The 18,815-nt window shown below is 41.3% G+C and overlaps 1 protein-coding gene across 1 annotated transcript; it reads right to left on the bottom strand.

Annotated features, from left to right (window-relative positions):
- Positions 1-238: 238 nt before the first annotated feature.
- On the bottom strand, positions 239-18,565 carry LOC131234887 (bifunctional nitrilase/nitrile hydratase NIT4A-like). Its single transcript, XM_058231877.1, has 5 exons — positions 18,185-18,565; positions 11,740-11,919; positions 2,978-3,271; positions 1,643-1,924; positions 239-667 (listed from the first exon to the last, which is right to left on the bottom strand). The coding sequence occupies exons 1-5, from the start codon at positions 18,324-18,326 to the stop codon at positions 516-518; spliced, it is 1,050 nt and encodes a 349-aa protein (XP_058087860.1). The 5' UTR covers positions 18,327-18,565; the 3' UTR covers positions 239-515.
- Between the last annotated feature and the right edge of the window lie 250 nt (positions 18,566-18,815).

The raw sequence follows: 18,815 nt of genomic DNA on the forward strand, positions 1-18,815 counted from the left end.
TCCATATGCACAACATGGTGGACCCTCCATGCAATTGAATGCGGCCGTTCTTCCCAACTCGTACCCATTCTCTAGCCCATATGATTCACAGATCAGCCTGATTCATGGTCTGTAAGAGTAACATGGGCAGACTAATCTGATCAATGGTCTGGATGTGATACATGCATCACATGGTCCCCAAACTGGAGTCCACCCCTATGTGTAAAATTTCCAATCTGAGAGACACAAAATACACAGCTTTCATCAAATCACCCAAGCATTGTTTGAATCTGGTAGGTACCACCTCATCTGAACCGGTTAGGTCCATAAAAGATACAGCTGTATAGACCTGCATCAGCCCAAAACGGCCTGATGCGGGGGCATATGACCCAGTTTCAGTGGTGACTGATATAGTACACAGGAACTGAGTTTCAATCCATCCAAACATAAATATGCGTAGTTAGGTAGTTCAGTAGTAAGACACACAAAGGAATGGAATGGAAGATCTCGAACTGCAAACCCGTTGAAAGAGGCTGTTATGGTTTTTGAGAGCCTTCAATTTTAGCTCCGGAGGTGAACGTCACTGGATTCAAGGGATCGTCCTTCACTGTCAGGCTCAGAACATCTGGCCTCGAGTAGTGTCCAACCACATCGAAATCAAACTTCGCCCGTGCAATCTCTCCAAGATCTGCGTATCATTTGGAATATCAATGCAGTGTTAAAGATCAGAACAAGAAAAAGGCCCAGGCCTGTATTTTGAGTAGGGGTGCAAATCGGGCAGGTTGGGTTGGGTTTTAGGGTCCAACTTGACCCAAGGTGCCCAACCATACCCAACCCAAATTCCTCTATACTCAACCCTACCTGACCCAAATACTTGTGATTCTTCCTGACCCAACCTAACCAGACCTGAATCTGCTCAACCCAAACCCAACCTGACTGCAAATCAGATGGCATTTTCCAACCTGAACCCAACCCGAGTGAGGACATTGACAACCTGACACAAGTTGCAGTCCGAATTTTGAGGAATCATTGGTTCCTAATGCATTGAGCTGTCAATAGTGCATTTCTACTCTCATTTTGTAGTGGTGACACCCATGATTTGGTGATCCAAACCATTGATCTGATGGGAGCCCACCCATTGATGAGGGTGCCCAAAATTGCATGCCTTCAACCAGCGTCTAAGAAATCAACAGTTGAGAAAATTTACAAAAATGGTCCAAAAAAGGGAGTGTGCATATATTACATTTTTTCTTACACTGGCCTGCCCTGACCAGCCTCATTCTTGGGCCAGAGCATGATGATAGCTTGGAACCCATTGATGTGTGCCACATTGGCACATAAGGGAGTATGTAGAAAGGCTGGGTCACATGCCATCAGATCAGAAAACCTCATGGATCTAGTTGGGACTCGCCCAGGTCTGCATAAATTGGTCTGACTTGACTGAGTCAAGGTGACTCAGGGTGTCAAGTGACTCAAACCATATTGGGTCCGACTGAGACTTGAGTTGACTCGGAGGAGTCCAATGGGACTTGTCCAAGTCCTGAAACCATTGATCTAGTTCCCTCATTTTTTGAACGAATCATGGGTGTATCCCCACATGCACATTATTTTTTCGTATTTATTATCATATGAGCAGAATTGATTGTGAAGGAGGCAGTCATACCGAGATCAGCGGAGATGAGGGCCTCTCCTTCATGATTGGGTCCCGCCAAAATAGTTCCTGATGGTGAAATAATCACACTGCCTCCCGAGCATACAACAGAATCTGGCGAGTATTCTTCCTCTGGACCAATGAATACATAATCTGGTGCAGGTGGAAAGTCTTTCCTTCGGCAGAACTGGTTCGCAGACAGAACAAAGCATCCACCCTCTAGGGCAATGTGGATCATCGACAAATGCCATGTGTTCGTGGGATCAGCGGTAGGTGCGCAATAGATCTCAATGCCTACAAAAGCACAGCAGTCTTGTGAGAGATGCAGGGGTTAATAGTTAAGGGGATTCATTCTTCCTTCAACTTTATTTTCTAAATTACTTGAACATAAATGAAATGTAAAATTATTGAGTAGCCTAATTCCCTTCGAATGATGAATCCCCTTAAAAGGAATACTACAGAACTCATAAGAGATTTACCTGTCTACGTATCCTTCCATTCGATCTTTTAGATCCCTACACCTCAAAAAGTTATGCCATGATGTCCCCTAAAGCATATATGTGCCAGATAGATTTCTATAACCATGCCATTGTTGTTCATTTGGACAGAATCTCTTTCTAAAAGAAATGTAATGGCTAATATCCATATATGTATCCTTCTATTCATTTGTTGAGGAGCCCTGTCATGGATGGGCTATGCCTCAGAAATCACACAAAGGGCAGATAATCCCCTAGCTGCCTATTGAATGTCAACGGCCACCTGGAATTCTCTCTTTGTTTCTTTTTTCTTTTCATAACACTTCTAGAATTGTAGTAAGTCCTCCAATCAGTGGCTAGGAGTATCCAAATGGTGTGATTAGTGAGTACAGCTCAATAGTGATAGGTTGCAGCAGAAGAATTATAGGGATCTCATGCGCATCCACATGAACAGAACTAAATCATATTGAGGGCCTGATAACTAACTTAGATATAAACTATAATTGCACGAAGCATGAAGTGAAGCAGCAACAGATGTGGGTGTGAGAGCAGGGAAGCATCTGTCTCAAAATCTTTTCAAGTAGGAAGTTACTGAGGGCCTGATAACTAACTTAGATATAAACTATAATTGCACGAAGCATGAAGTGAAGCAGCAACAGATTTGGGTGTGAGAGCAGGGAAGCATCTGTTTCAAAATCTTTTCAAGTAGGAAGAGCAGTTTCCCGAACCCAAAGCGTGTTTTGAAGCAGGAGCAACACCAACTTAGAAGGATCATGCAACTAAGATACAAACAATAACGCCAAGATCCACTTTCAAATAACATAAATAAATAACTAAAACCACAGAACAAGCCTAGTGTCAAAAGGTTTACCTTTCCCATATACAGCTGTTCTTAAAAGAGGCATCCTATTCTCCCAGCAAATGACAGCACCTATCTTTCCAATTGGAGTCTCAAAGACGGGAATAGTCGATCCATCTCCAAAACCCCATACTATACGTTCCAATGCTGTCGGCATGATTTTGCGATGCTTCCCCATGTACTGGCCTTGAGAATTAAAGAAGAGAACCGTACAATAAAGTGTATATCCTGCCCTCTCTATCACGCCCATTACTAAATAAACTTTATATTTTCCAGCAATGGCTGCCAAGCGATCAACTTCAGGACCTGCATGCATACATAGTGATAACATTGATTAAAGGTTCTGAATCCAAAGGATAACATTTGCCTTCCTATTAAATAAACTAGAAGCTCTTTTTCTTTTACCAGAACTTTTGCCCATACAGACCAGAAGCTCGAAACAGTAAACACATTCAATAAACACAAGGAATATGAAAACCTGTTCCGGACAATATGCTTTTTTCAAAACAGGAAAGAAAAAACAGACAGTAAAGTCCACCAAAAAAAAAAGAAAAGAAAAAAAAGTAGAACATCTGGTGATTTTTGTGAAAAAAATTATCATAATTGCTGGATTGAAAGTTTATGATTGAGCAAGCAAAGGGCCTGTTTGGATTTGGGCAAATTGTGTCATGATTATCAATCTATGGCATGCTATCAAGGTTAGTTGGTCATGGACATGATGTTGCTAGCTAGTTGTTCCCTCTGTTGTTTCCAACCCATTCGGTCATGGAGAAGATAGATTGTAGTACATGTAGGGAAATTAAAGAGTGGTCGGAGGCACACTTAAGTAGAGAATGGTTTGATGATAATAATGTGAAGAAAAGAGGAGAAGATTGAGAGAGAAGAAGAAAGAGGAGAGTTTGGAAAAGATGTTGTGTTAGACTTGCTTGCCCTAACACACAATATTTTATTATAATAGACCATATAGTACACCGCAGGAGAAGAAGAAAGTGTGCATATGCACTTACACTATAAGGGTCACTAACCACGTACACAATACACTAGCATTCTCTATACTCCCCCTCAAGTTAGAGCATAGATGTTGATCATGCCTAACTTGTCACGAACATGATGAAGAGCATCTCGACTCAAAGACTTTGTAAGAACATCAGCAAGTTGATCCCTAGATCGAACAAAATGAGTGACGATTTCTTTAGAAACTACTTTCTCCCGAATAAAGTGACAGTCCACCTCAATATGCTTGGTTCGCTCGTGGAAAACCAGGTTACGAGCAATATGGATGGCCGCTTGGTTGTCACAATGAAGAGGAAAAGGATCCGAAGGAGGATAGCCAAGTTCTTCAAGAAGGTTGCGAAGATACACAAGTTCACACGTCGCATGAGCCATAGCATAATATTCTGCTTCAGCCGAGGATCGAGCAACAACCGGTTGATTTTGTTCTTCCATGTTATAAGATTACCACCTACGAAGATACAAAAGTCGGATGTTGAGCGGCGATCATGAGTACTACCTGTACAATCAGTATCGGAATAGCCAGGAAGATGAAGATTACCATGCAACTAAAAGCGGAGGCCAAAACCCGGGGCTGATTTTAGATACCGAAGTATACGGTAGATACCAAAACCCGGGGCTAACAACACTCACTACAAATGAGAGATCTGGGCGAGTCATAGTCAGGTAAATAAGTCGGCCTACAAGTCATCGATACATCCCAGGATCAGTAAGGAAAGCACCATCATCTGGTCAAAGCTTCTGTGAAGTATTCATGGGAGTGGTAGCGGGCTTGCACCCTAACATGCCGGTCTCCATGAGAAGATCGAGCGCATATTTTCGTTGTGACAAGACCAATCTGGATGATGAGCGACCAACTTCAATTCCGAGGAAGTAGCGAAGAGGACCAAGATCTTTGATTTTAAACTTGGTCTTCAAAAATTCTTTGACCTCCCTCATTCCAACAAAATCACTACTGGACAAAACAATATCATCCATATAGACAATGAGAACCATGATGTCTGTCGATCGACGACATACAAAGAGAGAATGATTGGCATGACTACGAACAAAGCTGAACTCCAAGAGAGCCTGAATGAATTTTTCGAACCATGCACGTGGGGATTGTTTGAGTCCATGAAAATCCTTCTTCAACTGACATACAAGCATATGGTTGTGAGAAGCAACAAAGCCAAGAGGTTGATGCATGTAAACTTCCTCTGCAAGGTCCCCTTTTAGAAATGCATTCTTAACATTAAGTTAAAACAAGGGTCATGGTAAATTAACGTCTAAGGAGATCACAACGCGAATCGATTTAAGCTTAGCCATCGAAGAAAATGTCCTGAAGTAATTCACATCATTAGTCTGTGTGTAACCCTTAGCAACAAGACGGGCTTTATAGCGATCAATGGAGCCGTGTAGAAGAAACTTGATCGTATAAACCCATCGACATCCAACAGGTTTATGACTTAAAGGAAGTGGCACAAGGTCCCAAGTATGATTCTTCTCAAGAGCAGACATTTCTTCTATCATCACCTCGTCCAGTCAGGACTTTGAAGAGTATATGAGAGAGACCGATGAATAGTCTGTGATGAAAGGGAAGCTGCAAATGACTAACAAGACGGTGAAAGATGATCATATGAAACGAAATTATTAATGGGGTATTGAGTACAAGATCGTGACCCTTTGCGCAAGGCGATGGAGAGATATAAACTCGAGGTAGGAGAGTCACCTGAGCCAACATTTAAAGTGAGCGGAAAGGTGGATGGCTGAACATTTGAAGATTTATTTCGACGATGATACACCCGCAGAGGCTTAGGCTCACCCAAATCACCAACAGGATGCTAAATGGAAGGGAAATGAGTTTCCCCATGATCACTAGTGAAAGGAGGAGGATGATAAGAGTCATACTCCCCCTGACCCGCAAGAGGATCATAGAAGGATCGGCCTGGAGCAGAGAAAAAAGAAATATCCTCAGAGAAGGTTACATTAGCCGAGAAATTTCTTGCGAGTTAATGGGTCAAAACATTTATACCATTTCTAACTCCGAGTATACCCTAGAAAGACACATTTAATTGCTCTGAGGCTAAGTTTATCATTACTTCCATCCAAAATTTGAACAAAGCAAGTGCAACAAAGAACTTTAGGTGGTAGAGGAAATAGATTATCATGAGGATACAATATAGTAAATGAAGATTTGTAAGATATGATACGTGAGGGTATACGATTAATAAGAAAAGTAGCAGTTATAAGAGCATCACCCCAAAAATGTTTAGGTAAATGCATACCAAGCAAAAGGGTGCGAGTGACTTTAAGAAGATGACGATTCTTTCATTCTGCAATACCATTTTTTTGAGGTGTTCGAGCACACGATGTCTTAGACAAAATACCATGTTCTTGTAAGAAGGATAGAAAGGTAGTAGACATGTATTCCCCCTCCCCCCATTATCAGAATGAAGGGTTTTGATGGAACATTGAAATTGAGTGTACACTTCATGATAAAACACTTTAAACGCATCAAACACTTCACTTTTAGATTTCAAAAGATAAATCCAAGTCATACGTGAATAATCATTAATAAAGGTAACAACATATTTAAATTCAAAAGTAGAGGTAACCAGAGCTGGTCCCCAAACATCTGAGTGAACCAGAATAAAAGGTTAAGATTTCCTCCCAGAAGAAATAGGAGGAAACGTAGCACAATAATGCTTAGACAATTCACAAATATCACAACATAACGGTTTAGTGACAGATAAGGATGGAAACAAAATTCTCAATCTAGCTATTGATGGGTGGCCTAAGCGGCAGTGCCACCAAGTCATGGACTTTCGATCTAGAGAAATAGTACTAGAAGCGGCAACATGTATATTATCGAGAAGATAAACGCCTCCTCGCTCATGCTTCCTATCAATCACTCTCTTCGTCTGTAGGTCCTGAAACAAACAATAAGAAGGGAAGAAGGTAATGGAACAATTTAATGATTTAGTAAATGAGCTAACAAACAAGGCACATGCAAGACTGAGGATAGAGAAAAGGAAGAAGAAAAAGGGATTAAACCAATCCTACAGATGAGAGTTTGGGTTCCATCTGCAATTATGACATACTGAGTGTGGGGAGAAGGAAAATAAGAGGAAAATAATTAAGACTTACTAGTCATATTGGAGGAAGCTCCAGAGTCTATGACCCATGAGGTAGGAGAGGATAATGCAAGAAGAGTAGTACCTGACTGGGCTGAAGCTGCATGAAATGGCTCAGGAATATCACGAATATGAAGCCGCATAAGAGCATCATATGTAGCCTGAGAAATAATAAAAGACTCCCCTAAAGTAGACTGTTCGGCTATCGGGGTGGAAGACTGTGTCTCAGGAGCAATTGTGGATGTAACAGAAGAAGCAATATACGTGAGATGACCATGTATCTGCCAACAATAATCAACGGTGTAATTAGTTCCACCGCAATGAGAACAAATGCGAGAACTATCACGTCCTCGTCCACGTCCACCACGACCACGAAGACTATGACCGCCATAACTACGATCTCCCTCACGGTCTCTACTACGACCACCAAAATCAGAAATGCGCCTTGAACTCAAGGATGGTACCCGAAGGCTTAAGAGAGGACTGATCACCAATAAGATATGTTGAACGCTCGGGTGACACAAATGAATGAGAAGGAAGAGTAAAGACAGTAGCACACTGACACATGGCATAGATTGTCGTCAATGGAGGAAAAGGATCCTGCATAACAACTTGATCTCGAACATGGAGATAATTGGAATTCAACTCGGCTAGGAATTGCATGATACGAGTATCATCCCGCTGCTTATGGGCATCTTCATGATCCTCTTTACATTTGGAAGGAAGAGGTTAATACATATCCAACTCATCCCACATGCCCCGAAATTCCGAAAACATATCATGAAGCTTATCCCAAATGCCTTTAACCGAGGATAAAAATATCACTGAGTGGCTAATCGAGGAATCCATACTATTCAACAACCATGCAATAACTTGATAATTCTCCTTTCGTCCAAGACTTGTAGGTAACATCTGTAGAACTTGGGGGATCATCCAAAATATACGACAACTTCTCACGGGCTCCTAAGAACACTTTTACAGATTGTGCCCATTGAAGATAGTTGTCACTATTCAACTTAGTGAAGATAATTTGCAAGGGGTTAGATTCAAGAGACCCTATGCCAAGAGATGATGGCCCTTTGTTAGCCATAGTAGAGTCCAAGAGAGATAAACTAATGACTAGAGAGGCCCTACACTAAGAAGGATTGATTCAAACAACTCAATCCTTCAATATAATAAAAGATAAACCTCAAACAAATAGCAATCATCCAAAGTAATATGAAACTTAGTAAAAAAATGGCCCAACAAAGTGAAAAATGACCTAGTCGCACGTCCGTTTGAGGTTAAAACCCTCTCAAACATGGATCTTAGGTTAAAAATTAAAAAAAAAAAAATCCTCCTTCGGTAGCTTGGGAGGTAGATTTTGGTCCATTTTGAGCAAAGAAACCAAAGAAAAGCTTACTGATTTGAGGTGGATTGAAGTAAAACTGAAGATAGGCCCGATTTTCGAATTTCTCTATTTCGCCCAAAATACCATGAAAGAAAGTCCAAAAAATTCTGAAAAAATCATGACAAATCTTCTAAAATCAAGATCTATCAAAACCCTTAAACTTTTAGCTCAAACGGAGTCCATGTGTCCGTACAACGCTGATGTCAGCCGTACGGTTGCTGATGTCAGCAAGGTGACTTGTCGCCTCTTAATCTGTTGGATGCGAAATGGTTGAATCTATGATCTGATACCAAGTAGAGAATGGTTTGATGATAATAATGTAAAGAAAAGAGGAGAAGATTAAGAGAGAAGAAGAAGAAAGAGGAGAGTTTGGGAAATACATTGTGTAAGACTTGCTTGCCCTAACACATAATATTTTATTATAATAGAGCATATAGTACACCGTGGGAGAAGAGGAAAGTGTGCACAAGCACTTATACTAAAAGGGTCACTAACCACATACACAATACACTAGCATTCTCTATAACTTACACATGTACATTTGACAAGTGCCACATTTTTTAATGTTGAAGATTGATGGTAGCACATATGCACACGTAGGATGCTTGAACTTGGATGATAGCACACGTGGCACATTGAAATACGTTGCACACGTGCACAGATAAATATGATCCTTATGTGCACCGAAACTATAAAGGGCCATTGACAAGTAGATCCACCTGTCCACTAAGACACCCAATCAATGGTCTAATGGTCACACATCCATAACTACCTCTCCAAAAGTTCATTAGTTGCCGTGCACAAGCGGGTTGGTAAACCATGGACATGTAGGTTAGCCATGACTAGTAGTTGGGATACAACTTTGCCCAAATCCAAACAGCCTCACGGATTACTATCAATGACCCGTTTATGGAAGATAGCAACATAAAATGAAGGGGATGACCCCTACAGTCAGTTGTATGCACACCCCACTTTTTTCTACTTCAGTACTTCCCTTTAACACTTGAAAACATCACCTATATTCAAGAGCAAAATGGTTGAAAAAAGGGGTTGTAGGTGATTAGTTCTATAAAATGAATGCCAATAGGCTCTAACTTTTCCGAGGGAATACAACAATGCTCATCGGAGACTGGAGTTTCCTGACACTTGGCACTCTTAAAAGTATTGAATCGGTCCATTCCAAAAAAGGGGACATGTCTAGTAATCAAACATCAACCATCTTCGGTTACCTTGGGGGGGGGTGGGGTGTCTGTATCAGCACTGTTACGGGGTCAATACAGCCATAAAGGGCCCATTATGAAAGTTCTTATTTTCAATTTTTCTGTTACTCTTTCACTTCGTTACTCATTGCAAACATAAAGGAAGCTTACAAAGTAATTTTAAACTACATCTAGGCCTATTTTACGGATCAAAACACAAAAAATGAGCAAAATTCAGTAAACAGGCCTTTTTGGAAAATATTGAAAGAAGGGGAAAACCACACCTTTTAAAACATTTTTTCCATCTTTTTTAGCATATTTATAAGCAACTGGCCCTGACTATCAAATTATGCTTGATTTGTTTTCAATTAGGGCCTCCTTGGTCATGCAAGTCAGGTCTAAATCAGCCCAACTCACCCAATCAGGTGACATGGGGCATCAAACCAGATTAGGTCCCACCAAGTCCAAGCCAACTCATCCGAGTTTTACCATACAAAGGGCACAACCTCATGGAAGTAATATTTCAAAGAAACGACAACAATCTAATATCTAGAGCTCATGGAGATCCAGAATCTTCCCTTTTCCGATTTCCACTTGATTCATCTTGACTTTATCCACACTTTTCATTCTAATTGAAAATCTTTTGGAAGGAAGTGGCCCACTGTCTGATCTTGTACACCATCATGTCAAACAGCGTGAAGCTGCTCACTGCACAGGCTGAGCAAAACCAAAGTTTTGAATAGGCCCGAAATATTTCAAAATTCAGGCTTTAAACAGCACCGGCATGGACTGTTGACAGCACTTGCTATCTATCCCACGCGTCCTGGTGGAATACAGCAATCATTGAAAATACATATAGCCATATGTGGTTTTCAGGTATGAATAATGTACTTGCGCATTCACTAAGAGGATCTGTAGGAATGCAGGTCAGAATGTAACTAGCTAGTATTAATTTCCATGAATATCCACCTATTTGTGCTGCAACTTATCTTAGCATGGTTTCAACGAGTAACTAAATGAAATGCCTGGAAACCAGTCATTTATCAGCCAACAGGTCTATTTGCTTCAAAAACCAAAACTGACAATCAATAAAATGGAAGAGGAATCACATAGGAAACGGATTGGCTACTCCCCCTGCCACCAGCCCGGTGGCTGGTGGTCGGTGCTCTGTGGGCCCGCCATGATGTATGTGTTTCATCCATTTTTAAAGATCATTTTAGGGCTTTATGCAAAAAATGAGATGGATATAAATCTCAGGTGGATGACACCACAGGAAAACAATAGCAATTAGATATCCACCATTAAAATCCTCCCAAGGCCCACTGTACTGTTTATTTGACATCCAATCTGTTGATTAGGTCATACTGGCCCAGACGAAGGGAAAAAACAAAGATCAGCTTGATCCAAAACTTTTTTGGCCCCTAAAAGGTTTTTAATGGTCAAAATTCATTCAACACTGTTTCCTGTAATGTGGTCCACTTGAGATTGGGATATATCTAATTTTTGGTCTCATAACATAAAATGATATGTAAAAATAAATGGACGGCATGGATGAAACACATATATCATGGTGGAGCCCAGAGAGCAACAACCACCAGCCATTGGCTGGTGGCAGGGGGAGTAGCCAATCCGTTTCCAATTACACAGGGTCATGCTAACCAGGAAAAGTACAGATCATTAATGTGTAGTAATGTGTACATGTGGAAGCACAGCTCAGTGATCTAAACTGTTGCTCTGACACGACCGGCAGAGGATGGGGGATGACTCAAAAATCTTCTAGGTTAAAAGATCTATGCCCATTGATCAATGGCCCACAAATAAACAGCTGAGCAACATGTCAGTGGTCACATTTGTGGTCCAACAACCAAAGGTTAGAATATCCCCAGTCCCAACATGAGAAACTCTCAGGCAATTCCTTATCAGGTTGAGGCACATCAAGTAAATGGTTTGGATCATCAAACCATTGAACCACATGGACAGAATCCTGTACATTAGCAAACCGTACATTCATGAATGTGCATGAATCTCATAATTTCTCCAAACAGAAAGAGATTTTACCAGGCACATCAATGGCTGAAGCATGATACTTCTGGAACTCTTCTTTTCCCTTGGCTGAACGGCTACCAATTGTAACACCGAAGGTGCAACCACGGGGATAACCACCGATAAATGCTTCTGGAAACAAAACCAACTGTGACCCATATGCAGCAGCATCTGCAACCAGTCTCTCTGCCTTATCTGTTCATAAGAATAACAACCAAACATAAATCACGGTATTATACAATAGAAAAATCTTAACCTTCATGTGTCTTTTGAGGTCTTTTTGGGTAGGGGATCCTGCATAATCAGGATCAACTCTAATCCTGTTTTTTTGTTGGGCTCCATGCCTTCCACGTACAATTCAGCATGCTAAACCAGAGCATTCCTTCACATAAACACAACGAGTGGCGTTTTTAAGCTAAACCAGAGCATTCCTTTAGGTACTGGTTGGCCAAGAGAGGTCCACCTTCACACTAAGTTTCACGCCGATTGGATGTCTGGTTTGGGCACGGTGCTCCGCCGAAGTTTCAACCTTCCTGTAGGTCCAAATTCTGAAAATTTGTTGTAGGGGAAAGATTAACTGCAAACGTGGGTAGATTTGATGAGGGGATGGCTATAGGAGATAATGAATATGGATGGTAGGAGATGAGGGCGATTTGGGATGAATGTAGCTTCGCACCACGGTAGTTAGCCGTTTGAATAAGGGAGGGTTTCGCACTCAATTAGGCTTCACAACTCAGAAAGGACCAGGAAAACGCAGAAATTTTATTCAATCTTCAATGAGGAAAAAGATTACAAGGGGTGCCTATTTATAATAAATCCTATATGCCAAAACTCACGCCATGTGCGCAACCTATTACTTAGAGACGAAGTAACTACAATTAATAACTAATCAAAATAATCTAAACCGTCTATGATATTCCTAATAACAATAATAACCAAAACTCAAAGTACTAGATCATTTGGAATAGTGGGCCACGATTATGAGAACCCATGGTGGGATTCATATGACGATCAGGTTCACTCCAAGGAACCAAAACGCAGTCCTCTAACTACGGGGTCCTCCCTGGATGTCGTCATCGATCCAGATCGATGGTGGGGCCCTCATTGCGTACATGCGTAGGAAGGGCGTGCATGTGCGCGAGATGTCTCCATCAATTCTCCCCAGCTGTGAAGGTTTCGCCACTGGCGAAACGAAACTCCTAAACCGCTCCCAGATATCAAGATCAAGTCTCTAAAGCTTTTCCTTGGCGAGCCATGTACTGTCTAAAGCTGGGTGTGACTACCACTTGACCAAGAACTTTTGAAATCCACCATCTGACGTCGATACAATCTGATAGTCTAAAATATCCTTTATCTCCTCTCTGGGTGTAGAAAGGGTAGGTATGGAAGGTAGATACTGAGAAGATGGGTCGAGAGGGGGCTATGGATCAAGAGAAAGGTCTAAGGAATTAAGATGGTTAGGTGAAGGGCTGGACAATATATCAGTGATCCCCTGAAATGCAACTAGATCCTCCACATTGAATGTAGAAATAATTTCCATGAAAGGTGAAAGATCTACCACATACGCATTGAGACTGTTTCGTTTTATAATTTTGAATGGTCCAGCGCTACGCGCGTGTAATTTACGAACGACTCCTTGAGGGTACCACTCTGGCCTACTGCGGACCATTACAGAGTCTCCTACATAGAATTTGTTGAATCGTTTATGTTAGTCTGCAGAAATTTTGTAATGTTCATTACTAGTAGTAATCATTCGCCTAATGTCTTGATGCAATGAGTGAATGTGATGTGCGAGAGACTGCAGACTCTGATGACCTATGGGACAGTGACATAAGGACAAGATTAATAGGTTTCCTAAGTTTATAAGTAGTAACGACTTCAAAAGGACTTAGACTTGTGGACCTATTGACAGAACTATTAAACGCAAACTCGACTGTAGGTAGTACGGTGTCCAATGTCCTGGTGTGATGTATATCCCTCATGGGGAGAAATTCATCCGGTAAATCATCAGGAAAGACATCACGAAACACATCCACTACCGAAATGACCTCAGTGGGTAACTCTACACTAGCCTCTGGTGCATTCTCTCTAGCTACAAGGCTGTACATGTCGTACCACTCAAAATAGTGGTCCATGTCTACCAACCAATCTAGAAAAGCTTTAGGGTCCAAGTGGCCATCAAACGTGGGGGCATCTACTCTAACTCCTTTGAGAAGTTGCGCATCGGGGTCATAGTGGTCTTGATGTCCCTCACAGGGTGGGTACACGGGTGCGCGCCTATAACTGATTCCTTAGCCACCTTCATTCCTTGGTCTATCCTCCTAACCACCTGCCTGAGATTAGACATCTTTTCCAATGGTGAGGTTTGCCCTGACGGAGGTCTCTAGTTGGGTAATGCGCATATTAAGCTGTTCAAAGCGTTGATCAATACGTTGTTCCAAGCGCTTACCCAAAGAATCAAACTGCTGAGTCGTTTTGTTCATTAACTCTTGCAATTGCTCCATGTTTAGCGTAGGGTGCAAGCCTAAACCATGACCCGTACGTGTGGGCATACAACTATTAACTCGACTTAAAGACCCTCTACACAACTATATGCGTCTAAATGGGACTAAATGATCATATAGGACTCTATATGAGGGAAACTACGCAACGCTCCTAAAATTCCAGCAACATAACTGTCCAAACAGTTTGTTAATAGAAAATTCGGCAATGAAAATTGGGTAATTTCTGACAATAGATAATTCAGCAGTCTATGTTGTGAAAGAGGGGTTCTAAACAACCCTATATGATGAAATTTAATGCAAAATAAACATGAGTAGACTAAACCTTAAACATACAATGCATTCCTCTATAAGAACCTTAAGCTCTGATACCAAATTTGATGCAGGACATGAAAATTAAATATGATATGCAAGATTTTTGGCTTTAGATCACACTAATTTTAAAACAATCACAAAAAATTCCACATCCCACAGAAAAGTCAAGCATTCAATAAGGGGAATCTATGCAGGTCCAAGCCTACACATGTTAGGGTTGGATCAATTAAAAATTATAGACTAAACAATGCTCAAAGGAGAGTAAATTCATCCACAAATGCAAATGATTACTTTCCAATCCAAGGGATTCACATGTTTCAAATCGAAAAAACTTAGAATTTGCAAAAGTGGAATAGGACTTGGGATTTAGGGATTATCTAGGGTTAGGGTTAAAGAAATAAGGCGAGAGAGGAATGAAATAGAAGAGAGAAACGAACCCAAAATGTTCCACACGTGTGGACAGCGGCCCTGGTCTGACGCACGTGTGTGGGATCTTACTCGCATGTGTGTGGGGTCCACGAATCTGAAATCAGCTAGCTAGGTACTGGTCGGCCAGGGGAGGTCTACCTTTATGCCAAGTTTCACGCCAATTGGATGTTTGGTTTGTGCATGGTACTCCGCCGAAGTTTTAGCCCTACTGCAGGCCAGATTCTGGAAATTTGCTATAGGGGAAAGATTAGTTGCAAACGTGGGTGGATTTGATGAGGGGATGACTGTAAGAGATGAGGAATATGGATGGTAAGAGATGTGGGCGATTTGGGATAGATGTGGCTTCGCACCATGGTAGTTAGCCCTTCGAAGAATGGAGGGTTTCGCACCCAATTAAGCTTCACAACTCAGAGAGGAGCAGAAAAACGCAGAAAATTTATTTAATCTTCAATGAGGAAAAAGATTACAATGGGTGCCTATTTATAATAAAATCCTATACCCTAAAACTCGCGCCATGTGCGCAACTTATTACTTAGAAACGAAGTAACTACAATTAACAACTAATCAAAATAATCTAAACTGTCTATGATGTTCCTAATAACAATAATAACCAAAACTCAAAATACTAGATTGTTTGGAATAGTGGGCCATGATAATGAGAATCCATGGTGGGATCCACATGATAATCGGATTCACTCCAAGGAACCAAAACGCAGTCTTCTAACTAGGGTCCTCCTTAGACGTCATCATCGATCCAGATCGATGGTGGGGCCCTCCTCCTCCTTGTGTACGTGCGTGGTGGGGCGGGCATGTGCGCGAGATGTCCCCATTAGGTTCTCCTACCCAAATGGACCCTTAACGTCTCCTGAAGTTTTACCGAAAAGTTTCACCATTTTCCTAAAGTTTCCTGAACATTTCCCCAAGACCGCAAATTTTTTTACACAATATCTACAATATTTCCCTATATTTACATTCCCCAAGTGCGATATCAAGTGTAATGATATTATTTAAAACATTCAGAGAGCTTTAGTCCCCTTAACGAAGGAATCGGCAATATCACTAAATTCCCGATTAATATGATTAAAACAAATCTCCCTAAAGTGACAAAGCAATTGTAAATCATTGAGAGAATGAAAGCAAGCTTCCATGGAGGACAAACAATTGCATTTTGCATTTCTTAAGTTGCAATTGCATTCCTTTAAAATCCAACTTGAAAGCAACGTAATTCGAAATTTGGAAATCTTTGTATTAGCGCTAGCAACTCCTTTCCTTCTTTTTAATGTGCTCCTAGGTTATTTATTTTGAATAAAATATCTGTTATTCATTATAATTTATTATTATTTTTTTAAATGGTAATCTAAATTAGGAGCCTAGTCCCTCAATATGAATGGCCAGATCACATCCATAACATCGTAGCCTTGTCCCAACTATTTGGGTTTGGCTAGAATGAACGGTGAGAAAAGAAAAGGAAAACGCAATTTGGTATTCCACATCATCGAATTAATCACTGTTATTAGTGTCAACAGCATGCATCCGAACACCATACTGAACTAAAACACGATTTCGAAGGCAAATGCAAATACAAAAGCAACAAATCACAATGGTAGCTGAACACCATGTGCTAAGTCTGGCATCTCATGTGCACGTGGTATACATGCACATTTATCCACGCCATCCAAATTGCAAGGACCCTTATGTACGGATCATAATACAATAATAACAGTGATCGAACAATCCTAACCATCCAATTAATTTATATTAAATGGATCATTGAAACTAAAGCGGTCAGCAGTTCAAATTCAATAAATTAGTGTAAATTCGGTAGTGAGTCTAGTGACCCCTCTAGTACCGAGCTCGGTACTGGAAAAAACTCTTTGGGCCCCACCATGATGCATGTGTTTTATCCATGTGGTCCATTCATTTTTTTAGATCATTTTAGAGCATGAGACAAAAAGTGAGGCAGATCCAAATCTCAAGTGGATCACACCATAAGAAACAATGCTGATTGAACACCCACCATTAAAAACTTATTAGGGGCTACAAAAGGTCTGTGTGACTAGATCAACAGGCTGGATGGCAAATAAACATTACAGTGGGACCTATGAAGTTTTTAATGGTGGGCCTTCAATTGCAACTTTTTTGTGTGGTATGGTCCACCTGAGATTTAGATCTGCCTCTTTTTCTTCTTTTTTTTTTTTTTACTAATGCCCTAAAAATGAGCTGACACAAAATGGATGGACGGCATGGATAAGTCACATACATCATGTTGGGCCCACAGAGCTTTTCCATCACCGACCAGTACCGAGCTCGATACTGGAGGGAAAGGATTTGCTACTCCCCCTGCCACCAACCCCGTGGTTGGTGGTCGGTGCTCTGTGGGCCCTACCATGATGTATGTGTTTCATCCATTCCGTTCATCCATTTTTAAAGATCATTTTAGGGCTTGATCCCAGAAATTAAAGGTATATAAATCTCTGGTGGTCCACACCACATGAAAACAATAGTGATTGGATATCCATCATTAAAATCCCCCTAAGGCGCACAGTACTGTTTATTTGTTATCCAATCTGTTGATTAGGTCATGCAGGCCCAGATGAAGGGAAAAAACAAAAATCAGCTTGATTCAAAGCTTCTGTGGCCCCCAAAATGTTTTTAATGGTCGACGCTCATTGAACACTGTTTCCTGTAATGTGGTCCACTTGAGATTGGGATATACCTCATTTTTGGTCTCATACTGTAAAATGATCTGAAAAAATAGATTGACTGCATGGATGAAACACATACATCATGGTGGGGCCCACAAAGCACCGACCATCAGCCATTGGCTGGTGTCAGGAGGAGCAGCCAATCCGTTCCCATACTGGAGGGGCCACTACCAAAGCTGAGTCCACTTTAGATGGGCCGAACTCAGAAACACAAACCAGAAAAGATGATCCTAACCGTCTGATCGCTGAAAATCAAGTATATATTACTAAAACAGAAAACAGCCAATAGGCCCAATCTTTAAAGAAAAATCAGAGGTCCAATTCATCCATGAATCCAACTGTTGTGCTAGGCCGCATCCAATTCAACAAGCAAATGGCCATTAATCAGACATCAGAACCATCCAATCAATCCAAATTTCAGTACCATGCACCATCCACAACACGGCTCACTATATTGACGGTTCAGATGCAAGAATCGAACAAGTTAAGAAGAAGATCATGAAGGAATACCTAGAGTGGCTGGGGTGTCGTAGAAAACAGTGGACGCTTGCACGACAGTGACTCGAACCGTTTGAGCAGAGGAGTCCGAACCCATATTGACCTCAGCAAAAAGCGGGCCGTCGATCGGAGCCGAAGAAGGAACAGGAGCCATTGATTTTCTTGAAGCCAGAGATAAATGAACGGCGGATTCACTTGCCTTGCTTCTTCCGGAAATGCTCTTTGACGATATCGTTGCGGGCTTTGGTGCGAGCTTGCCGAGGGGCGACGTTAACGTACGACAGGTGCGCACCGATGGAGAAGAGGGTGGCGCCAGTTAAGAAGGTGGCGATGGTCCTGGACAGCTTCTTTGGCGTGGAGGGATTGCATAGGAAGACCATCCTTGTATTTAAATAATGGATTTTGCTTCTTCTTGCTTTCGGATAATTGCAGATGAACGGTGGGCTTGGTACATTTCGGTGTTATTTTCGCTAGTAGAGAGATGTTTTGGTGAGATCCAACCCGTCCATCAGGTATGTCTCTTCATTTTAACCATTGAACCCAAAAGTCATGGTCATCTGAATTAAAAGCAGGCCACAAAATAGGAAACAGTGAGGATAAAACGTCCGCCATCAGTTTTGCGCCTGACGCGAATCGGTGTTTA

This window comes from Magnolia sinica, chromosome 19 (assembly GCF_029962835.1).
Source record: "Magnolia sinica isolate HGM2019 chromosome 19, MsV1, whole genome shotgun sequence".
Lineage (NCBI taxonomy): Eukaryota > Viridiplantae > Streptophyta > Magnoliopsida > Magnoliales > Magnoliaceae > Magnolia > Magnolia sinica.